At 34.4% G+C, this 27424-nt stretch overlaps 2 protein-coding genes across 2 annotated transcripts; one reads left to right on the top strand and one right to left on the bottom strand.

The window, feature by feature from the left end:
- The first annotated feature begins 633 nt into the window (after positions 1–633).
- On the top strand, positions 634–19733 carry LOC110648070 (bifunctional aspartokinase/homoserine dehydrogenase 1, chloroplastic). The gene is given in 19 exon segments (XM_058150432.1): positions 634–1161; positions 3133–3200; positions 3311–3685; positions 4185–4275; positions 4372–4673; positions 4871–4923; positions 5013–5227; positions 5362–5449; positions 5528–5641; positions 14257–14355; positions 14491–14685; positions 15429–15511; positions 16540–16765; positions 17047–17192; positions 17356–17491; positions 18380–18463; positions 18603–18622; positions 18624–18693; positions 19189–19733. Coding segments are annotated over 19 exon segments (2751 nt in total). The 5' UTR covers positions 634–1021; the 3' UTR covers positions 19435–19733.
- A 2650-nt stretch (positions 19734–22383) lies between these two features.
- On the bottom strand, positions 22384–23493 carry LOC110667140 (transcription factor HEC3). The gene has a single exon (XM_021827872.2). It carries the CDS (start codon positions 23141–23143, stop codon positions 22469–22471), a length of 675 nt encoding a protein of 224 aa, XP_021683564.1. The 5' UTR covers positions 23144–23493; the 3' UTR covers positions 22384–22468.
- Positions 23494–27424: the final 3931 nt, after the last annotated feature.

Below are 27424 nucleotides of genomic sequence, written 5' to 3' on the forward strand. Positions count from 1 at the left end.
TCAATGCTAAGACAGCTAAGGAAATTTTGAGTAAGAAATAGTGAAAATAATCCATGGAAGTTGGATTTGTTTATTCTTCATGCAGCAGAGGCTGTTAAAAGCCTTGCGTGAACATCTGAACAAAAAATTGGAACCCTCCTAAAGAATAGATGTCACGAGGTAGACTCAAGACAAAGAACGGTACTGTGAATTCCTCGCTTGAGCCCCGTATTGGCATAGGCATGGAGAACTTGGATAAACAACAGACAGATTTAGACAGAGGACAGCATCATTACAAGTAATTACAGGTGTAGGCTAAACTTGTGAGAAGTATCCAGAGTGAGAACAGATATCAGTTTGATAAAACAAGGCCAAGTGTAATTTCTGTTCCCCTTAAATTGTGTATATTGTGTTTTCAGGTTTTGACATTTTGCTTTTTATTGTGTGTCTTATCTTTCCCTTCTGTTTGATATCTTTGTCGATATTTTCTTGATATTTCTCAGCACATGTCCCTCAGCAAACGACGCCGTTAAATGAAATGATTATCTACTAGATCAAATTAAAATTTGATAATTTTTTAATTATATTTAACAAAATAAAATTTTAATTAAATATCGAAAAATAATGACAAATACGATGTAACTCGCCACCGGGTTGATTCGTGCTTATTTTCTTCCTCATTTTTCTAGCAGGACCTCTTTTGCCTTTTACCATTTCATTCACAGCACTGAACGGCCGCCAAATAGCCGCCATCTCTTCCTCCACCTGGCGGCCAGAGATCAAACTCCCCTTTCCTTCACAGCTCTGCACGGCTACCAAACTCGCTGCCATCTCTTCCTCGTCCCTGCGTCAAACAAGCAAAATCACACGTCTAATCACCAAAAATTTCACAAAATTGAATTCTAGTAAAGCTACATTATCACATGAATCCCTAGCTTCTCATACTCTCTCTTATGTCTTATTGTTTTTTACCAGTTTAGCTCTAGTTGCGTTTTGGGTAGTACAAGTAGTAGAAGTACTGAGAACACGAATCAGTGACTAAATGGCGAGACAGCAGCTAATTCCTACAAGGCTTATCCCACAGCTTCCTTGTCCATACCCACGCATCTCCACCTGCCAGCAAAACAGCAGCCTGACCAGCCGCCTCAATCGCTTGATAGTGCAGCGACATCACTTCGAGTGGTTAGTTTTTGAATTTTTTTTGTTCTTTATTTGGTTTCATTCTGCTTTGCGCATAAAGTCAATACCTGTGGACACATGCTTGGTGGAAAAGAAATTTCTACATGGTATTTTTTATGGAGTGGGTTGAGATCGGATTCTCTGGCTGCAGCCCATGAAAACTACATTCGCAAATTCACTGTTCAGTATGAACATGGAACCGCTGGGCTAAATTTGTTTTAGCTATTTGCATAGTATAGATTTGAGAAGGCCGGAAGAAGTTTTTTAGATGTCGTTCAAACTCTGTTTTAGCTATTTTGATGCTGTTTGATGAGAATGGGGCCAGAAGTAGGGTTGTGAAGCTCAAGGATACAGTTTTTCAATCCTTCTAATAGCTTTGCTTGTTAGCATAAACTTTTTGAGTAATGTTGCCTTTGCGTCTTTTGATTAATAGCTTATTTCAGTCTTAGAAAGGCTATTCAATGTAATTAGGTTGTTGCAGACAAATACTGAAAACTACTAAATGAAAACCAGAAAACGTTATAACCATAAAATTCTTAATATGCCTATGCGATGTTGCTCATCAGAAATAAAAGAGAAAAAAAAAAAGGAAAAGAAGAAGAAATTAGAGTTGAATTGCCTAGAATTATAAGGTTATTTCGTTGGTTAATTCTTCTGTAACTAATGGGTGTTGATGCTCATGTAGTTGCAGAGCTGGAGCCAATTTGATCGACAAAAAAATTAAATTCATTAATGTTCAGTACTTAACTAAAATGCTTGAAGATATTAGGTTGAGTGATTGATTGTTGTGTTGAAATGCATCAGCTTGTTGATAGGATTACTTAATTACATTCATCAATATAGTGGCTCTTGCTATTGCAATGAATTGTTGAGATCTCTAAATAAATGTCTAAAGGAAAGTGGCATAATGTGGTAGGTGGTTGGTTAGTTAGTTGTTTATGATGAGGCATTATACTAGATGCTGTTTAGAAATGCTCCAAGTTCAATTGGTGTACAAAGTTAACCTAAAGAGAAAAAGCATTAAAACTTGTTATTGGTTAACCATTGGGAAGGAAGCATTTTTATTTTATTTTTGTTCACATTAAAATTAAATTTTTTGGTGTTTAGTATTTCTCTTATGCTCTACATCCTTCACTTACATTTCAATGATTTTTAGATGCTATGGTTAATCTTTGGTCCACTTGAACTTACTTTGAAATGTGATCATTCATGTTCGCATCCTTTCTCTGAGTTGTGATTATTCTTTTTATACATTTTATCTTCTCTCTATCTTGCCAGTCCAAAAGTGTGTGTTTCTGGTTTCCTATCCAGCTTATTCCTATTATTCTTTTTTTTTTTTTAATTGTGATAAGTTGTTTTTTGCTATTTCTTGTATTTTTTTTAATTTAATCACATATCAATAATTGAATGCTGTTCTTTTTGAACTTATAAAGTACAGCATATTCCTTGCCTTGAGGGCTTTTTAAGAATTACATGGGTGCATTACAATAATACTGGATTTTTGGAAGCCACAGATCTATAGTTTTGAACTGTCCTCTTAGGTTAGAAGCTACTTTGAAAAGTGATCATTCTTGTTCACATCCTTCCCGTGAGTTGTGATTATTGTTTTTACACATTTTACCTTCTCACTTTCTGACCAGCATAGGAGTATGTGTTTTTGGTTTCCTATCCAGCTCATTCTTATTCTCCTTTATTTTTTTTAATTGTGATAATTTTTTTTTTCTATTTCCTTCATTTTTTTGTAATTTAATCCCATATCAAGATATTTGAATGCTGTTCTTTTTGAACTTACAGAGTATGACATATTTCTTGCTGTGAGGGCTTTTTAAGAATTATGTGGGTGGGTTACAATAATGCTGGATTTTTGGGAAGCCACAGATCTATAGTTTTGACCTGTCCTCTTAGGTTAGAAGCTCAATTATTTTCTATTTTTATGAATAAGCTGCTAAAGAGTTTATATGATCTTTCTTTCAGGACAAGTTTTGTTTCTCAGTGGGGAAGAAGGGAGTTAGGATGTGGTCATGTCTCTTCTTCAGTTAAAGGTACATTAGCTGTTCAATTCTCTACTTTTGTTTAAACTCGGGTATACAAGCTTGTAAATAATAGGTACAGTAAGTTTGTTCTATTTGTGAATTTTCTCCTTTGCTTTTAGCTGTTTTACTGGATGAATCCAAGGAAAAGATTCGCCTTCCAAAAGTTGATATGTGGTCAGTCCATAAGTTTGGTGGTACTTGTGTCGGAACCTCTGAGAGAATCAAGAATGTAGCTGAGGTAATTGTTAATGATGGATCAGATGGGAAATTGGTGGTTGTGTCAGCAATGTCAAAGGTGACGGACATGATGTATGACCTCATCTACAAGGCACAATCACGAGATGATTCTTATATTGCTGCTGCTGATGCTGTTTTTGAGAAGCATAGATTAACGGCAACAGATCTTCTTGATGGGGAAGATCTTGCTAGTTTTCTGGCCCAGTTACATGATGATGTTAATAACCTCAAAGCCATGCTTCATGCAATATACATAGGTATCAAACCTCTCTCTCTCTCTCTCTCTCTCTCTCTCTCTCTCTCTCTGCAAAGTGGTTGATGAATTGATGAATATTAATACCTATAGAAGCATATGTGCTTATGAGAACAGTGATTCATCAAAATTGTGTTATTTTTATTATTTTTTTCCTAAGTTATGATTGTATGAACTGTGGCTCTTGAGGCCAGTGGTAAATCATATCTCATTTGTCATGCACCTCAACTTCCCATTGCTGGCATTTGGATCTTTCTTTCTTCTAACCATGCATTCTTTTTCATTTTTCTTACCCTTAAGGAACAAGTGAAAGTAGGAATAAAGGTTTTATTAATTAAGAAACAAGATTTGCTTCTTGAACTTACTGATTGTTTTTAAACAGTGTACGTGCACTGGCCGTTAGAACAAGATCAGCACATTCATGTTATAATGAGTTGCTGGTCTGTTTTCCTTGTATTATTTGGACTTCTAGTGCCTCTAACAACCAACTTAATCTATTGCAGCTGGTCATGCAACAGAATCATTTTCTGATTTTATTGTTGGACATGGAGAGTTATGGTCTGCTCAGATGTTATCATATGTCGCGTCAGAAAGGTTGACTGTTTATTTGCTCATGATAATGTAGATTACCTGTGAATTGTAGTTTGTGCAAATTTTCTGAGTATGATTATATAGATTTCTTGTGCAGAGCGGGTTAGATTGTAAATGGATGGATACAAGAGAAGTGCTTATTGTAAATCCTACCAGCTCTAATCAAGTTGATCCTGATTTTGTGGAATCTGAAAAAAGACTTGAAGAATGGTTCTCTCGAAATCCATGTAAGACAATAGTTGCAACTGGTTTCGTTGCCAGCACACCTCAGAATATTCCAACTACTTTGAAGCGGGATGGAAGTGACTTCTCTGCAGCAATAATGGGTGCTCTATTGAGGGCTCGACAAGTCACTATTTGGACTGATGTTAATGGGGTCTACAGTGCAGACCCCAGAAAAGGTTTGTGCTAGGTCTTAAGCGAGTTCATGGTGTACACCTTATCTGTAGAAGGGATCTACCTTGGCTTGTGTTGCTTGCTGAACCAGTCTAATTCTAGGTCTAATTCTAGATAGTACCTCTTAACACTTAAGAAGACATGAATTATGAGGTTCAATGAAATGCTAAACATTCCTACTTTTTCCCTTTTATTTCTGCAGTTAGTGAGGCTGTGATACTGAGGACATTATCTTATCAAGAGGCCTGGGAAATGGTAAACTTAATCACTTTTCTCATGCCTGTCAGGGTTGTTCCAAATTTCTGAATGCATTTTTCTAAGATTAAATTTATGTGATTGTGCAGTCGTATTTTGGAGCTAATGTTTTACATCCCCGCACTATTATTCCTGTTATGCGTTATGATATTCCGATCATGATAAGGAATATTTTCAACCTTGCTTCACCTGGAACAATGATCTGCCAGCCTTCTATGAATGTGAGCGAAGATGACCAGAAATTGGACTCCCCTGTCAAAGGTTTTGCGACGATAGACAATGTGGCCCTTGTGAATGTTGAAGGGTGAGCCATTTCATGGTATTTCACTCATTTGTTTGCTGTAGTTATACATTGTACTCATATATATATATATATATATATATATATATATATATATATATATATATCCCTATTTTCATTGTCTTTTTATTTTGCAGAACCGGAATGGCTGGTGTTCCTGGCACAGCTAGTGCCATTTTTAGTGCTGTGAAAGATGTTGGTGCTAATGTCATTATGATATCGCAGGTATTTCTATTCTTTAATTTCAGTTTTGATGGCTTTCATTATTTAACATAGATGTTAGTTTGATTTAATTTAATGAAGGCTAGTAGCGAGCATTCTGTATGCTTTGCTGTGCCCGAGAAGGAAGTAAAAGCTGTTGCAGAGGTTTTGCAGTCTAGATTTCGTCAAGCTTTGGATGCTGGACGCCTTTCCCAGGTGCTTTTTTATTTTTATTTGTGCTGCCGGACTTGATTAACAAGTATTACAGGATCTGTATGGCCCCTCTTTTTGGTCTTTGGCTTTGCCATAATGGTATAGAATGGTAAAGGTTTCTTGTATTCCCATTCATAGGAAAAATATTAGTCCAATAAGCAAAGCAGCCACAGAAGAAAAAGGAACCAACATTACATTTATAAAATTTCGGCTTCAACATTTCAACTCTTTGAATTTTGAAGCCTTTACTTATGTCTCTTACAGTTGCAAGTATGAGCTGTGATAGAGTCAGGAAAATTTAGACTAGAAATTACACAAAAACAGAACAAGAAAATGGTAGTAGGAAGAAGATAGAGATTTTTATTTAAAATACCCAAACAGGTCCAGGTGGTTACAAGATAAGACTATCCCTCACACCCCAGCAGTAGAAACACTGACCCCAAGCTTCGGAGAGCTGGAAAATACAAATTACTCAATTCATGCCCTACACTCTCAATCTCTTCTACTATATATTGCTCCCTGTGGTTGCTGCTTCACATGAATTCCGGGTATTCTTCAACAGAATTGGCTGAGCTGGCATAATAGCTTGCATTGCTTGTAGTGTCTTCTTACTCCTTTTAGAATATATCAACCAGCCATGAATTCTAATTCCTCTAAGTGCAATCCCAGCTACACCCATTTTCCTATCATTGCTGACCCCTTGAAGATCAGCCTTGTCCTCAAGGCTGAGATATGGAAACTGAATTTGAATGAAGTCCATCCAGGTTGTTTCATAAGGATAATGAAAATCAACACCAATAATGGTATTTGCAGTGCCAATTGTGTCAACAAATTCCAGTGGAAGTATCTGCTCAGTTGCTTCTACAAACAACTTGTCATTTATTGCTCATATCCATTTTGCTTTTAGCTTTATCAATGTCAATGAAAAACATGTTGTGATGACAATTATATCATCCTTTTGCTGTAATGTTTTAACAGAGCGTCTGTTTCCATTGGTATAAAGCCTTAGTTGTACTTCGCTCAAGTATTATGTAGTCATCTGTCACGTACAGAAGAAGGAAGTAGAAGAATAAGTGAATTGATTAATTAGTTGTGATGGTAGTTGAAATTGTTGTAGCTTTCTGTTAGAGGTTGTTGGAGAAATTGTAGCAAGTGGTTAGGCAGTTGTTTTTGGGGAAAGTGGCAATAAATAGGGCTGTGAGATATTGTAAAGATTCATTTTAATTCTCAATGAAATATTATCTTCTTCCTTATAATTCTCGACACTCTCTCTCTCTCTCTTTTTTTCTTCTAATTTTCTATTCTCTTAATTTCAACTCTGAAATAATTGTTGTTAGCTTTTCTACCTAACATTTGGTATCAGAGCTTGAAAACTGGGTGGGTTTCATTTGCAATTTGGTTCTTTGGAGTCGCAAACCATGACCAAATCAGCAGTGGTGGGTCAAGATGCTGTTAAGATGGCACAAATGGAAGAAAGGTTGGGTCTGTTGCAAGGGGAATCTCGGGAGACCAGGAAGGAAATGGAAATTCTGAAGCATGACTTCAAGAAGCTACAAGAGGGAATCAAGAAAGATGCTGCCGAGAATAAAATTGCAATTGAGACTGCTGTGGGAAGATTAGAAACCTTAATGTTAGGGTTTTTTGGGAAAAAAGGGAAAGAAATCATCAACTCTGATGAAAGGAATTCTAATGGAGTGACAGGTAAGAATTCTTTAACAGCTCCAAAGGAAACTCTGAATCTTCATTCTAGAGATCAGGGTAGTTCTGATTTTGTTATGGAATCGCAATGTAAAAGATTTTTCCTAAGATTAAATTAGTAACTTTTGATGGAAGTGAGCCAAGGGCTTGGGTTAGGAAGTGTTTCAAGTGCTTTGAAGTTTTTAGGGTTCCTAAAGATAAGATGGTGGGAATAGCAAGCTTGTACATGGTAGGAAGAGCTGACTCTTGGTTTCAAAATTGGAATAAGTCTAAAATTAGTGGATCTTGGGAAGAATTTGAGATAGCAGCATGTAATAGATTTGGAGAACAGGGTTTTGAGGATGTAGTTGAGGAGTTTATGAGAATAAGGCAAGAGGGTAGTGTTGGGGAATATCAATATAGGTTTGAGGATCTTAGGGTGAGAATGGAGAGGTTTATGCCTGATTTAGGAGAAGCTTATTTTTTTTTCTGGATTCATTGGAGGATTGAGGGATGAAATTAGGCCATTGGTGAGAATGGTTAGGCCTACAACCCTAGCTCATGCTTTTGAAGCAGCTAGACTACAAGAGCAGTGGATGCTATGTAATAGTAAAGCCTTTTCTCTACCAAGATCTGGGTACAATAGTGCTTATAAGCCTAATTTTGCATCTTCTTCTTCATACAAATCCTACAAAATTTCTCAACCACTTTCTTATCCACCAAAACCTCCAAATGATAACAACCACAACCAAAAACCTTATGCAACCACTGCTAAGTCCTCTTCTGCTGCCAGTAGTAATTCACTACCTCTACCTTCATCTAAATCAGGTTTGCTTCCAACTCAAAGAAGTAGGCGGTCAAACCTCACATGTATGTGGGGAAAAGTTCTTCCCTAGTCATCAGTGTAAATCTAAGACTGCTATGACCATTCAATTAGAGGAACAAGGAGTGGAAAAATTGGAGGAAGAGTATCAAGAAGTGGTAGAAGGTGAGGAAATTGGGGAAGGACAACCATAAATGACTCTATCACTCCATGCTATGGAAGGCAGTCGAGGTGTAGACACAATTAAGGTGATGGGGAGACATAAGGATAGGCAATTAGTTATATTGGTGGATAGTGGGAGCACTAACAGTTTCTTGGATGTAAAAGTGGCCAAAGATTTAAAACTTCTAGTGGTGCAAGCACCTGTGTCAGTGGTTATTGTAGCTGATGGAAGGAAATTACTAAGTTCTACAATGTGTCCTTCATTTCAATGGCACACTCAGAACCAATGTTTCTCTTTTCCTATGAGACTTTTGGAGTTGGGTGGATTTGATGTTATATTGGGAGTAGATTGGATGAGAAGTGTGAGTCCAATTTTATTTGATTTCAAGGGATTGCAAATCTCATTTCAAAAGGGAGATACTTTAGTTATTTTGCAAGGGATTAAAGAGGGGATGGAACCTGGTAGCCTTCAAGAATGTAATTCCTTGAAGCAGTTGTTGCATAGGAAGGAAAATGATTTCCAGTCTCCATATTCTGTGTTAATTTGATAGAGCAAGCTGTTGGAATTCATTTTGCTGGTGCTACTACTCTGTGTACAGCTAACAGAGGTGATATTCACCTTGATATTCAGAAAGTTATTCATAAATACCCTCAAGTTTTTACTGAACCTACTTCCTTACCCCCTTTTAGAAGTCATAATCACAATAGTCCATTACAACCTGATACTAAACCTATAAATGTGAGACCTTATAGGTATCCCCATTATCAGAAAAATGAGATTGAAAAGTTGGTGACTGAAATGTTGAATTCCAAAGTTATTCAGCCTAGCACTAGTCCATTTTTTTCCCCTGTTTTATTGGTTAAGAAGAAGGATGGAACTTGGAGATTTTGCATTGATTACAGAAAGTTGAATGACCACACCATTAAGAATAAATTTCCTATTCCTATCATAGATGATCTATTGGATGAATTACATGGAGCAAAACCGTTTTCTAAGATTGATGTAAGGGCTGGATATCACCAAATTCGAATGGATCCTCCTGATATTCCCAAGACTGCATTTAAAACCCACCATGGACATTTTGAATTCACAGTCATGCCTTTTGGGTTGACTAATGCCTCTGCTACCTTTCAAGCCCTCATGAACCAAATTTTCCAACCATTTTTTAGGAAGTTTGTTGTTTTTTTTTATGACATACTCATTTACAGCCCTGATTTAGAATCCCATTTACAACATTTGGAATCTGTTTTTAAGGTGTTGGAGGAGCAGCAGCTTTTTGCTAAAATGTCTAAGTGCTCTTTTGGTAAGAATTTTGTTGATTATTTAGGGCATATTATTTCAGAAAAAGGAGTATCTACAGATACACTAAAAAATGAGCCTAGGGTAGCTTGGCCTTATCCAACTTCTGTCAAGGAATTGAGGAGTTTCTTGGGATTGACAGGGTATTACAGGAAGTTTGTTAGAAATTATGGGGTGATTAGTAAGCCTATTACAGATTTATTAAAGAAGGACAACTTTCAATGGACTAAAGTTACTAGACAAGCATTTGACTCATTAAAAGTAGCTATGTCTTCTGCTCCTGTTCTGGCATTACCAAATTTTACTCAACCATTTATCATTGAAACTGATGCTAACAGCTATGGTATGGGAGTTGTATTACAGTAAAATGGACACCCTATTGCCTATATTTTTAAGGCTTTTGGGGTTAGGAATCAAAGCCTTTCTGTATACGATAAAGAGTTGCTGGCAATCACTTTTGCCATCACTAAATGGAGGCATTACCTTGAGCAAGGTCCCTTCTTCATCAAACTGATCATGAAAGTATCAAGCACCTTTAGAGCAGAAAGGTATTTCTAAACTCTTGGGTTTAGATTATAAAATTTTGTATAAAAGAGGGGTGGAGAACAGAGTGGCTGATGCTTTGTCTAGAAGGCCACATTCTGCTGTGAATCAATTATCTGCTGCTCATTCTGAAATCATTCCTACTTGGATGGCTAATGTCCTTAATAGCTATGTTAATGATTCTAAGGCTACGGATTTAATTACTCAACTTTCTTTGGATAGTAAGGTTCATTCCAAGTTTCAGTTGAAGCAAGGGCTGTTGTTTTGCAACAATAGATTGTATGTTGGTGGTCATGGTAATTTGAGGAAGCAATTAATATCATTGTATCATGACAGTGCTGTTGAGGGCACCCCGGCATTCACAATTCTTATAGTAGGCTGTAGAGACATTTTTATTGGCCTGGCATGTAGACTGACGTCTTGCAATGGGTACAACAATGTGCAGAATGTGCTAAATGTAAGGGAATGACTTTCGCTACCCTTGGGTTATTGCAGCCTTTACAAATACCTTCTCAGGCATGGTAGCACATCACTATGGATTTTATTGAGCTGCTTCCTAAGTCTGGAGGTAAGGATACTGTACTAGTGGTGGTTGATAGGTATACAAAATATGGCCATTTCATTGGATTGGCTAATCCCTTTACTGCATCTTCTATAGCAAGGGTCTTTATAGAACATATTTGTAAGCTTCATGGTGCCCTTGTCACAATTGTTTCAGATAGAGATAAAGTATTTACAAGTGTGTTTTGAAAAGAATTTTTCAAGCGGCTGGGCACTACTCTTTCTTATAGTAGTGCTTACCACCCTCAAAGTGATGGCCAAACAGAACGTTTGAATCAGTGTTTGGAAACCTACTTGAGATGCATGACTCATCAACATCCCAAAGCCTGGTTTTAGTGGTTGCCACTTGCAGAGTGGTGGTACAATTCCTCATACCATTCTGCTATAAAAATGACTCCATTTGAAGCCTTATATGGCTATTACCCTCCATCATTACTTGCTATTCCTTCTTTTGCATCACCAGTTCAGGCTGTTGACCAATTTTTTCAGGAGAGGTAGCAGTTGAATGATGTTCTCTAGAATAATTTGGAGCAAGCTAGGAACAGGATGAAACAGCAAGCTGATAAGGGTAGAGTTGAGAGAGAATTTGGGGTAGGGGATGTGGTATATCTAAAGCTTCAACCTTATAGGCAAACATCTGTTGCCTTAAGAAGGAATTTAAAGCTAGCTGCTAAGTATTATGGACCATTTCAAATTCTGCAGAAGATTGGCAAAGTGGCATACAAGTTACAGCTTCCTCCTAATGCTGCTATTCACCCTGTATTCCATGTCTCGCTTCTTAAGAGAAAACTTGGAGACAATGTTGTGCCACAATTACAGCATCAAATGTTGGAGAATGAAATAATAGTGGCCCCTGTGAAGATTTTGCAAACCATAACCATTACAAGGAATGGTCAGGCTGTAATTCAAGGACTGGTCAAATGGTTTAATCTTCCATTAGAGGATGCTACTTGGGAGGATCAGTCATTCATCCAAGCCCAATTTCCCACTTTCATACATTCTTGGGGACAAGAATGTTCTCGAGATGGGGGTATTGTCACGTACAAAAGAAGGAAGTATAAGAATAAGTGAATTGATTAATTAATTGTGATGGTAGTTGAAATTGCAATAGCTTTCTGTTATAGGTTGTTGGAGAAATTGTAGCAAGTGGTTAGGCAGTTGTTTTTGGAGGGAAAGTGGCAATAAATAGGGTTGTGAGATATTGTAAAGATTCATTCAAATTCTCAATGCAATATTATCTTCTTCCTTACAATTCTCGACACTCTCTCTCTCTCTCTCTCTCTCTCTCTCTCTCTCTTTTTCTTCTAATTTTCTGTTCTCTTAATTTCAACTCTGAAATAATTGTTGTTAGGGTTTCTACCTAACATCATCTTCGTCCAACGTAGCATTCATAAATTTGATGAACATAAAAACGTGTGCACTCAGAACAGATGATGCATCACTCCATGCAAATGGAAATTTTGCAGAACTTAGAATACGACTAGCCAATTTCATAAAATCATCCTACCCCTCCTTTTTACTTTCTGCATTAATTAAAATGGACATATTTGTGCGAGTGGCCTCTTGTGCAACAAGTAAAATATTTTCAATGTGTATTGAACAATTACATAGAAATTACTCTTTGTTAAAACAAAATAATCGATAACCTAGTATTTAGAATCCCACCAAATTTCCCACCGACATTATATGGTGTGACCCATTTTGTGAGGTGCCCAATTTTGGCCATCTCTGCCATCTAATATCAATGTAATTGGGTGTATAGTAATACTTACCCTCATTGTCCTTGTGCTTGATTGAAAAGTTCTATCAATTGAAAATAGCTTCAGCGCCATCTGGGTGGAAAGAGTATCGTCGGTCTCCATTAGCCACCACTTTGCCCTGATCTCTAGGTTCCCATCAGTAGTGAATCGATATTGTTGTATCGAGGCTCTTTGTTTGATGGACAATAGCAATAAAGCAGATGAAGAACAGAAAATTATGGACGAATAAGATGAAAGACTGAGGTTTTGAAATTTCTCTAGGATTCTATGTGGGGGTTTTGGAGGTGGCCTTGAGTTGGTTTGAATTGGGCCAACCAACAATTTCATATGGTTAGAAATTTCTAACCTCACCCAGCAAAATCCACACTTAGCCAATTTCAAAAGCAACTTTCAACTTAGGAGGTGGGTTTGCAAAGTACTGCGAGCTCATGTGTATTGGTTCTTCCGTTTCATAATATATTTTGATTCTATTGGTAGAAAATGGGCTCATCCCAACAGAAGCAATCCACAGTACAAACCCATCACATGTCGTCTTATTCCCTGCCGACTCTCCAAACACAAATTGGAAAGAGTCTTTTGGCTTCACCTGCATAGCAATGTGAAATGTCCTTTCCATCTCCCTGGCTGTTTGCTTTGTGCTATACACAAGCAGACCCTTGATGCTCCCCTGCATCTCCGCCATAATGCCCCAATAGCTCCAGAGTAAATTGGTCCCAGGCAGGGAACAGGTTTTGTTGACGAAACCCACTCAACCGTTGAAGCGGTGCTCCGTCCATTTTGACCATAGCCAAAAGAATTTTTGTATCATCGCGAGTCCCATATGTTGCAAATTATTGCTCCACATGCTCAATCCACCCTTGTGGATTGTCTCCAGTAAACATGGGTATTTCAACTTTCCTTGGGATGAATGGAAATTCCTCCTAAAGTCAATCTTGAGCACCCATGTGAATGGTCGCAGCCTCCACATTGGTTGGCTGTTGAAGCTGGTGATTGGCAACAATTTTGTCCACTGCTACTGTCATCCCCTGCATCTGCAGTAATGCGGCGAGTATAATGTTGATTATGTTCATGTTCTTCTCTTGTTTCCAATGAATGAGTTAGGTTTTGTGCTAGAGAAGCCATTTTCCCCTCTATCTTGTCTAATCTGTTTTCCATTATGGGTTTGTGGATCCGGCAGGTGGGACCAATTAATAGAGTCAGGAAAATGCAGACCAGAAATTACACAAAAGAACAAAACAAGAAAATGGTAGTAGGAAGAAGATAGAGATTTTTTTATTTAAAATACCCAAAAGGGTCCAGGTGGTTACAAGATAATACCATCCTCACTCCCCAGCAGTAGAAACACTGCCCCCCAAGCGTCATAGAGCTGGAAAATACAAATTACTCAATTCATGCCCTACACTCTCACTCTCTTCTACTAGATATAGCTCCCTATGGTTGCTGCTTCACATGCATTCTGGGTATTCTTCAACTGAATTGGCTGAGCTGACATAATAGCTTACATTGCTTCTGGTTTCTTCTTGCTCCTTCTAGAATATATCAACCAGCCCTGAATTCTAATTCCTCTATCTGCAACCCCAGCTACACCCATTTCCCTATCAAGCTGGTTATATTTTTAGTTCCTTATTCATTATTATAGGTTAATTTTTTAGCTTGTTCCTTATTTATCTGGGATTTATAGCTTTCTTCCCATTTTTACATGTATGAGCATGTATTATTTATTTTTTAGCCTAATGAATTTGGTCCTTTTTTTTTCTGACAATAATTCTCAAAGTAACTTTGTTGTTCTCAGGTTGCCATCGTTCCAAATTGTAGCATTTTAGCAGCAGTTGGCCAGAAAATGGCTAGTACTCCTGGAGTCAGTGCTACTCTGTTCAATGCCCTAGCTAAGGTCAAATTTAGATGAACTATTAATTAATTTTATCATATTATTCTATTATGAATCTCATTTCTCTCTCCCCTCCCCCTCCCCCCTCTGGCTCCCGATCATTCATGTGATTGAAGTTTGAAATATTATTTAATACAGGCAAGTATTAATGTCCGTGCCATAGCCCAAGGCTGTTCTGAGTATAATATTACTGTCGTAGTCAAGCGTGAAGATTGTATAAGGGCTTTAAGGGCGGTACACTCAAGGTTTTATCTTTCAAAAACCACAATAGCTATGGGAATTATTGGACCTGGTTTGATTGGTGGCACATTACTTGATCAGCTCAGAGATCAGGTACATTTTTTTGTTATATCTTCTATTAGTTCACTTAGCTGTTGGCAATCAAAAAATAGTTCATAGAGTACCAACTTAAGTATAAGGGCTTCCATATTGTTGGTTATATCTTCTGTTAGCTATTATGAATAGTGACAAATTTTTTCCAACAACATCTAAAAGGGTGTTTTTCCAAGAAGCAGTTTTGAACCTTAATCCAAAATAGACTGAATCTCTAAGGATTTTGTGGTTGGATAATTATTTGCAATTCTTTATTTTCTTGAATTACAATTTATTTCTCTCAATCTAAAATAGATGTGATCTCTGAGGATTTTGCGTTTGGATCATTTTGCAATTCTTAATCTTCATGAATTACAATTCATTTGTCTCTTAGCTCTGGCTAAAGATAGGAGTCCCTAGAAGGTTATGGTATCATCTACTTAGGTCCCACTTAACCTTTGTGATGTCAATGGCTTTTACCTTTTCTTTTCCTCTGTAAAGTCTGACCTGCATGGAGGAAAATGAAGTAGCTTTTGGGAGATGCAATGACTAAAGGTTATGATAAGTTGAAATACATTATAATAAGTCAGTAAAGATGTCCTTGACTTTCAATTCTTGTTGCAATTTGAAATGGGTAGCCATGCTACAGGTTGAAATGTGATCTGCTAATTCCTTCTCTTCAAATTTGACAAAATTGGTCTACTTTTACGTTATAATTTTAATGCTCCAATTCAATCTAAACAAATTTTGTGATTTCTTTGTAGGCAGCAGTCCTTAAGGAAGAATTTAACATTGATTTGCGTGTCATGGGGATCACTGGCTCAAGGGGAATGCTTTTGAGTGAAGTGTAAGGCATAAGCTTCATGCTTCCTAAGTTGCTGCCTGTATAGATAATACTGTGTATAGGATATTTCAATATAACATGACTGCTTTGTTTTCTGTTGAGAGAGTAAACATAATCACAATTCCTACATCTTACTGAAAAAAACTTTTGCTTAATCAATCAAGTCAAGGTTTGATGAATTTTGTTTAACAGATTTTGATTTTGCATGAATCACATCTTTATCAACTTGTAATTATATTAATTCTAAGAAACATTGAAATAAAGCCCAGATAAATTCTGAGACTGATTTTTGTCATCCTTTAGACAATGAAGGAAACCCTTGTTTGTTTCAATGGGAAATGAACCAAGTAATGAATCTGCATAGATGATTTTAGCTCTATAGAGATCAAAATGAGAGCTAGCAAGGATTTGCTAAAGTGATTGGCCTGATGGTGGAACTTTGGTCACTTCTTATCATGGCAGTTTGAATACTCTTGCAACTGTAGAAGTTTAAATGAGGTAGAGCCACTATGAAAAATGGATTAAACATTTTCTATGGATAGGATACTTTAGATGTGTGAGGATTTTTAGTATTAATGTACCATTATACCATTATCACTTATCAGGGCATGCCTGCATTTCTGATCTCAAAGATGGCATGCATGAGCTCTTATCCAAACCCCTCTCACAATGTACTAATAATTCCACAAACCTTCTCTCCAGATCTGACATGTATTGGGTAATCCAATTTTTGTGGTTATCAGTGACCCATAGTTCCAATACTGCAAACATCTTGATTGAGGCTCATGTTCTACAATGTTCTCTTGCTTTGAGTTCTGGGAAAAGATGTGCACATGTAACTTTTGGTGACATTGAAAGCATACATTTGTCTGCTTGGATATGGCTATCACCATCAGTGGAGATGATACATTTGTTTGTTGTGACTCGTGAGCAGGCAAACATTGTCTTTGTTCTGTCAAGTTAATCATTAAACATACTTGAGTTACTTGCATGTGAGCAATATTCTGAAGCTCCTTTGTCTATGGTTGTAGTGGAATTGATTTGTCAAGATGGAGAGAACTTATGAAGGAGAATGGTGAAATAGCTGACCTGGAGAAATTCACTCACCATGTGCATGGGAACCATTTTATTCCAAATACTGTTTTGGTAGATTGCACAGCTGACTCTAATGTTGCGAGCTGTTACTATGATTGGTTGCGAAAAGGAATTCATGTGATAACCCCAAACAAGAAGGCAAATTCAGGGCCACTTGATCAGGTAACGTGCTGATGTTATTAACACTTAAAAGAGATGTAGTTTTTTTTTTTTTCCCTTAATCGTGCTTTTCACATGATTCAATCTCCTTGCTACCCACATGAATTGATATATTATTGAAAGTATAGGAATAGTTAAAGGAGAAAACACCTTGAAGGAGGATGATCTTAAGGTCTTCATATTTAATATTTGATTACACTATGGTGTTCTTGTTCTAATTTTCTGCTAAATGCATTATGTTGGAGTTTCAATGATCTTTTTATTTTTCTCTTGGTATAATCCAGTATTTAAAACTGAGAGCTCTTCAGCGCCAATCTTATACACATTACTTTTATGAAGCAACTGTTGGAGCTGGTCTTCCAATTATTAGCACTTTACGAGGTCTCCTTGAAACGGGAGATAAAATATTGCAAATTGAAGGAATTTTTAGGTGAGTACTGTCTGCTTTTCTTAGCAGCCAGAAAATCTAGCTCAAGGATTGCATTATATAGTTTTAAAACATGTTTTTAGTGTTTCTTAACTATTGCATATTATATAATATCACTATGTGAATATATTAATACTAACATTTTTGTCATGATTTGTCATCACAGTGGAACTTTGAGTTACATTTTCAACAATTTCATAGGCACACAATCATTTAGTGAGGTAGTGGCAGAAGCAAAGCAGGCAGGTTATACTGAGCCAGATCCAAGGGATGATCTATCTGGAACGGATGTTGCCAGAAAGGTACCATATATCTATGCTCTTTTCGTCTAATTGATTAGTTGTTTGATGAGTTTGTGGCAACATGTTACCGTTTGTCATCCATCTAAGTGCCTTTTCATGTCAGTCTTATTGTATTATTGGTAATGTATCAGAAAATACACTTCCTCACAGATGGGTGATTGAGCGAGGCTTTGTTTGAGTCTTGTTTTGTCAGTCAAATTTTGTTAAAGGGTCGGTGTACGTGCATCATTGTTCCTTTCCACTCTGATTTGATTAGGTTTGATGGGTTGGGAACTTAGGAACTCTTTAATTACTGATTTTATTAGCAGTCAACGTCAACCATCAATTAGTACAAACCCATGATGTGCTGTGTGATAGAAATAGGCAGGATGACTTGCTATAAACTTATTATGAGAGTGTTTCGTTTGGCTACTTACTTTTAGTTTTTGACTTAAAAAGTATTTTTAACTTATAAATTAATCTAAAAATAAATAGTCAATTGTTTAGTAAAACTATTTAAATTTAACTTTTAAATAGTTTAAATGTTTGGTTAAAAGGTGATTAAAAGGAAATTAATTTATTAAAATGACCAAAAAGGATATAATATTGAGTGTTGTGGTTGCTAAAATGATGATAATATTAATATTTTTAAAAATTATTAGGATAATATAATCTTTTATTTGATCAAAGAGTAGTTTTAAAATAAGTAGAGAAGTCATAAGTCCTGATGCCTTGTGACTTCTGACTTATTTTAAGTAGTGTTTTAAACTTATAAATCAAACCAAATACTAATCTACTTATGACTTTCTACTTATAAGTAGGTTTGACCTACTTATAAGCCAAATCAAACACCTCCTCTGCACTGTGTTTTATTCCATTTTCTCTTGATAAATACAATTGCATATGCAGGTGATAATTCTTGCAAGAGAATCTGGTTTGAAATTAGAACTTTCTGATATCCCTGTTCAAAGTCTTGTGCCTGAACCATTGAGAGTAAGTTGATATTTCTTTTTTAATTACACTACTACTACTATTATTATTAATAATTTTTTTACAAATATTTTACATCTCACGCACACTGGACTTAAGATATTAGTTTTCTTTGATGTGATGGTTTTGATTATCACCTCAGGCCAGTGCATCTGCCGAGCGTTCATGAAGCGGTTACGCAATTTGACCAAGACATGGCTAAGGAAAGACAAAAAGCAGAGGATGCTGGTGATGTAAGTGCATGTTTCTGCTAGTCTCTAAATATTTTTGAAGTGTCATAATTCTGACTGGCAACTTAATTAGCAATTTATACACAATAATGATTTCAAAGAATGCTCAGGATTTCGATTAAATCATTTAGAAAGAAGTATCCATTACTTGGTGCTCATAAATTTACTTCCAGATATCTATGGAAACATTGTTTGCCTTAGGACTTTAAAGGAATTGATGGACAATCGAGGGACAATGGGAAGTTTGGAACCTTTTTTATAGGTGAATTCTTTGGGTTCAGTTTAGGATTATGGAAGGGCCATTTCTATCATTTGTATGATGATTGGTTCTTTTTCTTGTCTTGGCTTGAAATTGCAATAGAAGGTTAAAAAGGTGAGAGTAATTATGCCATGCACCCTAAATCAGCTTTAATTAAAAGCAAGAGAAAAACTTCTCTCTCTTTGCATTTCACCTATTTTTTGAATTTTTTTTTTTTAATTACTCCATGTAATCTAAAGGTCTTGAGGTATGTTGGGGTGGTGGATGCGGTGAGGCAAGAAGGGCGTGTTGAGTTGCGAAGGTATAAGAAAGATCATCCATTTGCACAGCTATCAGGTTCTGATAACATCATAGCTTTCACTACTACAAGGTACAAGGAACAACCACTAATAGTCCGCGGTCCTGGTGCTGGGGCTCAAGTGACCGCTGGAGGAATATTCAGCGACATACTCCGATTAGCCTCATATCTAGGTGCCCCATCATAATAACCTCATTATTTGTGGCTGCAGTTTCATCATAGTTTTTCCCTTACATTTACATAGGGCTGAGTTTGAGTTTTTTTCCCTGCATAGTGTTAATTTGTAGAGCTTGTGCTTTAGTTTTGCGTCCTAATGTGTGGCTTGCAAATGGAGTTGTTTTGTTCCATCATAATAAACGGCTTTTTGGGGCTAGAGTAGTTTTACAACCATTCACTGGCCTTCCTCTTTTCTTTCTTGCCTATGGTTCTGTATCTTTCAAAAATTCTTTCGCACAATTCAATTAGAGGCTTGCATTGTGTTTATAATTTGTAGTATACTAATCGTCATTAACCTACATGTCTATTGATGATTGGCCACCATACTTAAAACATATGCATTGAGCCCATGCCTAATAACCATGGGAGAGACCTATTACCTATACTTTTATTTATTTTATTAAGATTTATAGTGTCTCCAAGTTAACATTAATACACAAGGATTTGTATTATATGATAAAAAAATGACTTTAATTTAAAATTTATATAACAAGGATTTAGTTTATATGATGATAGAAAAAGCCCCTTTTCTGTTTTTTTTTTTTTTTAATTATATTCAAATGTTTTAGTTTTCACAATTTATCTCAATTTGAAAACTTAATTTCCATTAATGTATTGATTAGCCAAATTAAAAAAAAATAATTTTTTATTGTGAATTAAAATAATAACTTCAAAAAAAATTATTTAAATATCTATATATATAAATTATGGTCCATGTGAAGGAGGGATTGTTGAACAAAGCTTAATAATAATAATAATAATAATATCGAGTTGTATTCACTAAAAATTTTAAAATATAATCATTATATATAAGATAATTATATTATAACTATTGATTATAAGAGTTTTATGTGAATCTTATCATAATCAATCATTAAAATTATACAATTTTGTTGTACATATAACAGTTGCATTGACTACTTAATTTTATTGCCAAATATTTATCTTTCAATAATCTTAATTAGGAGCGATGCTCATGAAAGTGAAAGTATCAATTCAAAAGGTATAGATGAAAATAATAAAAACCTGCTGTAATGTATCAAAAAATCATTCAATTAAAAATTCAACTTTATGAGAAATTATAAAATGAAGCATTTATTTTATTTATTATAGTCTATAAAATTATGGCTTTATTATAAAGTTTCCCCAAGTTTAGGGGTGAGGGTTTTCACACAAAATACTTATAAATTATTTAAAAACATGGATAAGATTTAATTAATAAATTAAAAAGGTGCCATAATTTAAACTCTACAATTTTTTAATTAGACCTACTTAATTTAGGATCATATTACCAGAGAACCATTAATCTAAAAAATTCAAGTGTATACAAAACAAATTAAAGGCTAAAAAAAAAAAAATTCGATCTAATTTAGTTTTGAACTTTTATTTTTTGGTTCGTTATGCATTTTATATTTTTTTACCCATCACTTTTTTTTTTTTATAATTCCCATCATACATACCATTTAAACACTTTTAGGAATTAGTTTTTTAATTAATAGTGCGTTGCACGCTATTTTTAGTCGTTATACATATTTATTATTTAACTTATATATATATATATATATATATATATATATATATATATATATGTAATTTCTTACTATATTTTCATATATAATATAACGTTATAGATTATTTAATTTCCAAAAATCTAAGATAACAATTGGTAATGACATAAACACTCATAGATTTTATCCACAGCAACCTTGTAACCTGCACTTTGCACCATATAAGACTAGACTATACAAAATTAATTAATTAATTAATTGAAGATTTAATTACGATTAAAAATAAATTTTTTTCGTTTCATTATTATAACATTAAATTATTATGAGTATTTTTTAAAATCTCAACGTTCCTCTCTCATTTACATATTTATATATTATATAGATTTTTCTTTATTTTTTAAAATTTATTTAGATAAAATCATTAAAAAAAATTTTAAAAAATAAAGATAATAAATTGTGAAATAATTAGATAAATAAATTGTATATGTTTAGATGTTATAAAAAAAAATTATAAATCTAATTGTGAAAATTATAGTAAAACTAAAAATAAGAAGAGGTATGAGATGGAAAAAAATATGGGATGCCAATAATTAATAAAGTTCAAGTATATATATTTAAGTAAGTATCAAACTAATATATAGTTTTTGTTATATCTAATAAAATTAATAAACTTAACCCAATGAAAGGGATACAAATTAACACACACATGCAGAAGGAAAAAAAGAATTAAAAAAATCTCATATAATTAGAAAAAGAAGATTGAGAAAGAGAAACTTATTCCATGATGAGTAAGAACTAGAGCAATGTTCTATATATATAGCAGAGAATTGAGTATTCTGTGAATATTATTATTATTTTGCTCTTCTGATCTTTGTCATGGGCAGACTGCATCTATACCTAGGGTTTTAATTAGTTAATACTTTAACTCTTTGCCTCTCTGCATGCCAAATTGGTAGACAATAACTAGCGGCTATAGCTATAATATTCTCCCAATTCTCTACAATCTCACTAATTAATCATGTTCCCATTTCCCCAATAAGCAAATATAAGAGAAATCTCACATTTTCAAGCATTCATAAGAGATATACGTATACGCATGCGGATATATACACATGATATATAATTTCTTTTTAGTTTTAATAATCATAATCAATCTTATATAATTTATGAATATGTATATATCTTTGTATGCGTGCGCGCATGTATATAAATGTGTATGTAGTGAGAAAGGGAGAGAATATTGAAAAAGTTTTCTCACGTCACTGTTTTATTTCCGGAAGAGAGTCGGCCAAACAAACTTTCCGGCCAACCCTCACCATCCATGGGCCTTATTATATAATATATGTATATGGTTGTACGTAACTGGAGCCAACCGTTATGATTATTATTCCACAGGCCATTATAGTCAACAATATCCTAACAACTTTTTCTCACACATGACACCTTCTTAAATCATTTACACAATTTCAACAATAATTAACACTTAATAATTACCCTCTAATCACTTATTACCTCATGATTGAAGCACATAGCTGCAGGGTCACCACCATTACTGAGAAAAGCGTTTCCAGGGCCTGCTGGTGCCGGAGACTCAAGGGTGGACGATGTGGTGGAAACAAGAGGTTTCCAGCCTCCAATGCATGGTGGGTTTTGATTAGATTGGAGTAAGCGAATCTGTCTTTTCAAGAACTTGACATAAAGAATAGCTTCATCTAGCATGGAGGCAGTGTCCATTTTTGTTCCTCCAGGAACAAGTCTTTGCAAAATTCTCATCTTTTCGCTTATTCTTTCTCTCCTATGACGTGCTGCTACGCTCTGGGGGTCATCACTTATCCTTACGTTTCGTCTTTTGGGCTTGCGAATTGTTGCTGGATCTATATCTACAGGCTGCATAGCTGCGATTTTGTACATCATTTCTTTCATGGCTCCTAGCTCTTCTTCTGGCTCTTCCACTTCCTCCATGTGATCGTTTCCTATGCCTATGTGGTCAACAAGAAAGGTTGAGATGGGGATGGGAGTAGTAGAAGAAGAAGAAGGTGTTTGGTGTGTTTGGAGAGAGTAACCTGCAGGACAATATGAGTTGAAAGGAATTTGGTCATGGAAGATTTGGTTTTCCATGGACATTTCAAGGTCTGAAGTGTGGTTTGTGAACTTAGAAGGGTTGATATCCATGATAAAAAGATTAGGTTTTTTTGTGGGATTTCCTTACAAACAAAGAATTAAAGAGAAAGAGAGGATATCTGTGTAGCTCTATTGGGATCTTGAAGTGGTTTCTGACTCGCAGAAACGATTACGCAACACTATAAAAGTATCCAACACTAAGGGTTTGGCTGCCTCTTTGGGGATTATTTCTGAAACTTTGAGAAGCTGCAAGGCACATGCCAAGGATTGTGAGAGAGTGTGATGCAAAAAATTTAGTATTTAAAAGGAAATGAGAAATTAATGAATTGAAAATAGATAGCTAGGCTAGAGGGTGGCTGAACTTATAGCTACGCCTCAAATGATCAAGGGTTGAGATTCTCTTTCTTTTCTTGAAAGGACCCTATAGCTATATAGAGAGCCAAGAATTGCACCTAAGGAATGGATAGCTACACCAAATAGTTAATTTTCTTTTCCATATATTACTTTTTAATATGGGTTTAACAGGCCAACACCAGCACTGAAATCCTAGCTAGCCTTCGTCACAAAGGTTTAGCTTTTTGAAATGATATCTTCTCTTTGTCTCAGCCAATATGGGAACTGAAGGAATTGGTTTGGTTTTTCAAAAGTAACTTCTTTTTTTTTTAGAGCATTCAAAAATAACTTCTTGATCATTAATATTGTATTATTTTTTAGCAAATGAATTCATTGCATATGGCAGCATACACCCATTTATATGCTCTATTCTTGAGACTTTGGAAATTTCTCTCCTCTCCTATTTTCTTTAATTCTCTCAAAGCCTGATAAATTCCTTTTTCTCAGACTTACATAGAGTAATCAATTGTTCGGAGTATTTTTTTTTTTTCAGGTGAAGGTATGCAGATTAGGTTGACAAATCATTCACATTTCAGACTTTTTATATATGTTGGATTACTATATATATTACTCGATTTTCATAAATGATAATATTATTCATAGGATCAAAGATAAACAATTTATAATGTTGAAATTAGAGAAATTTGTTTGAAAGGGAGAGTTGTTAGGGGTTTTTTATTTGGTATTTATGATTACAAATATTTAGCTTTCGTTTATCGAGATTAAATTTTATAAGGTCATATTTATCTACACTTGCGTGATGCAATCAAAATAAATAATCTTGAAGTGTTTGTCAACCAAGTTGACATATATAAAACTTCTATGATGTTTATATATATAAAGCTTGAGATCAAGGGAAAAACAATTTATTTAGGGTTTTGAATATCTGACTTTTTATATGATAACACATACACTCGACTATTAGACAATTAGTTTAATGATAATTTCTATCAATCCATAGATGTTTAAGTTGGGATATTATTAAGGTTCTGAAACACTGGTGTAGAAAAGAAAACATTGGCATTTTAATTAGAGAAAACGAAGATACATCATTTTCATTGAAGAATCATATTCCGTAGATGAAGATAATTGAGGGGTGAGCATAATTGACGAGGAAGTAGAGAACCGTGTTTTTCAATCTAACCATCTTTGAAAAAGGAGAAGAAGCTGATTTCACATTAACGAAAGCAGTACTGGACTTTCCAAATTGAAACGCATTAAATTAATGAAAAAGGCAGCATGTGAGATGTTCAAGGATATAACGATCAACAAGTGGAAAAAAAAAAAGAAAAAAAATTGTAAAAATAACAATTAAGTATATTTAGCATATTTTTGTGTTCTCCTTTCTGGTTTGGTTGTATTTTGCATTTCTAGGCTTTTTCACTTAAGTGTATTTAAGATTAGTCTGAAAACCTGATTCTAATTGGAAGTTCTCATATTAAATTTTTATTTTATATATTTTCGTCGAGAGATTATTCAATACATCTGTATACATGCTCCCTTACATAAAAGAACTCTTTATTGTCATGGGAGAACCACTGATTGACGAAACACTTATGTGCTTCTGGTATACTATTGAATTTTCCTTGTTTAGCCTTAAAAGAGAAGTGCAGAAGAACTTGATGATGAATTTAAATTGCAATTAATTTAGCATCAAAGATCTCAATAATTAATAAATCTTTTTAGCCTTAATTACTAAATGATGATTTGGTTTCAAAACCCTTAATTTTCTGTCGCTCTTGCTGGTTCATGGGTTATCATTGGAGAGAGAGAGCATTTGCATATGTCGCACTTGATTGAATCAATTCTAACAGCAGCAAGCATATATATATATATATATATATATATATATATATATATATATATATATATATATATATATACACACAGTTGCTAGCTAGATAGTTCCTAGTTGAGACCATCATGAATAGAAGCTCCACCAGATTCTTTATTCATAATGATTATTTGGCTTGAAAATCCTTAATCCTGGGCAGTATTTTTTGGATATATATGTATAAATATCTGTCTGTAACATGAGGTACTATCAATCATGAAATGCTTGCGCAGAAGAAACGGAGACCCACTTAAGGCTTTGAATCACGTCCCTCTATTCCAGATCAGACGGTGGTGCTAGTGTCTCTTAGGTCTTACACTTTTATTTTCAACAAGTGCAACACACACCTGGTCACTTCCTTATGTATCTTTCCTATAATAAGAGATATTCTATACTTGCGCATGCACTATGCAATCATTCTAGGGTTTCGTTTGGGGTCTTCTCCCCCAAAACCCATGATGAAACAACAGACCTTTACGCATATATTGACATTAAAAGGCGAGTATGAAAGCCATTCGATTAATAGGTCAATGTGATGAGTACCTGTTTCATGATTATTTCGCTTTGATTAACACTTGAAGTTGAGACTTTATAATGTTTAATAATCGAAGGTAACTCTAATATTATAGACTCTGCAAGAATTATATGTATATGGGTAACTTGGACTTGAAGCTAGCCATATTTCAAATGATACATATAGTCTGCAAAAACTTAATTGCTGGTGATACATGCTGACATGAATGAGGAATTGAGATGCAGTACAAAAATCTATACCATTTGCGATTAGGTGAGCTTTATTTAGGGTCTGTTTGGATAAGATGAGGAAAGTGTAAGTAAGTAGTAAAATATGAGAAATTGTGCTTATTTTTATATAATAATAGAAAATTAACTTTGGTTGTACAGAGTCTTTCAAATTGGATTATAATTGAGTTTATCATATAACACAATTTTAAGCTAATTAAAGTTATTATAATAAAAAAATTTTACAATTTACAAATATTTTTATTAAATAAATTTTATTACTAATATTTGAGATTTAAATATAATTTAAGAAAATTTTGGTTAAAATATTTCAATTTCTTGGGTAAAAGAATAGAATTTTCAGCTACATATCACATTTCCATCGCTAGATTAGCGACGAAATAGTGATAAATCTATCGTTGATGAGATAAATTTCAACAACTATCCCTGAACTTATATAGTTATAACGCTATAATTCTTTAACTTTAAAATGTAATATAAAACCCCTTAAATTTTCAAATTTTGCACAGTAAAATGCCTCTGACTTTCAATTACTGATTTTTTAATTGGAAACTGATGTGAATAGCTCCCGCATGGCACTTTGTTAATATTTCTCGCTTCTCTCTTATGCAAAGTGTAAAATTATTCTCTTTACACATGAAAATTTATTCTGTCTATAGAGAGAAAAAGAACTCAATTTACACATGGCTTGAGAAAGAAAAGAGAAATACTGACTAAGCTCCATGTTAAAACTGTCCAGGTCAGCGTCTAACTGAAAAATTAGTAATTGAAGGTTAGAGGTATTTTACTGTGCAAAATTTGAAAGTTGATGTGATTTTATGTTACATTTTTAAAATGAGAGACTGTAATATTATAACTAGATAAGTTTAGGGACAGTTGTCAATTAATGCTACTAAATTGTTGCTAATACTTAGCGTTAAAGTTTTCGCAATGCTAAAATTGAATTTAAATGAAATATAGTAGCGACGAATTATAATTATCGCTGCAAATATATATCGTCGCTAATTGTATTTAGTAAAGGATTTGTCACTAACATATATTTTTAGCGACGGATTGATATTTCGTCGCTGAAAATTTTTTTTTTTTAGTTAAAAAAAATTGATATAAGAGTTTGGAGTTATTTGTAGATTTAATAATTTTTTTATATGAATATATATGGATATTCAATTTGAATTTGAAATTTGAGAAGGAAAAAAATTGAAAATAAGTATAATGTTTTAAAAAAATTTAGGAATGAGAACAAGGGAAAAAAAAAATCTTTAGAACAAATCAATAATTAGTGATTTTAAAAGAACTTTATTACAAAAAAAAAATGATTTAATTGTAAAATATATAGTTATAAT

This window comes from Hevea brasiliensis, chromosome 7 (genome assembly GCF_030052815.1).
Source record: "Hevea brasiliensis isolate MT/VB/25A 57/8 chromosome 7, ASM3005281v1, whole genome shotgun sequence".
Classification (NCBI taxonomy): domain Eukaryota; kingdom Viridiplantae; phylum Streptophyta; class Magnoliopsida; order Malpighiales; family Euphorbiaceae; genus Hevea; species Hevea brasiliensis.

Coding starts and splice junctions, on each gene's coding strand:
- LOC110667140 (XM_021827872.2), bottom strand. CDS start 23,143: ATGGATATCAACCCTTCTAAGTTCACAAACCACACTTCAGACCTTGAA.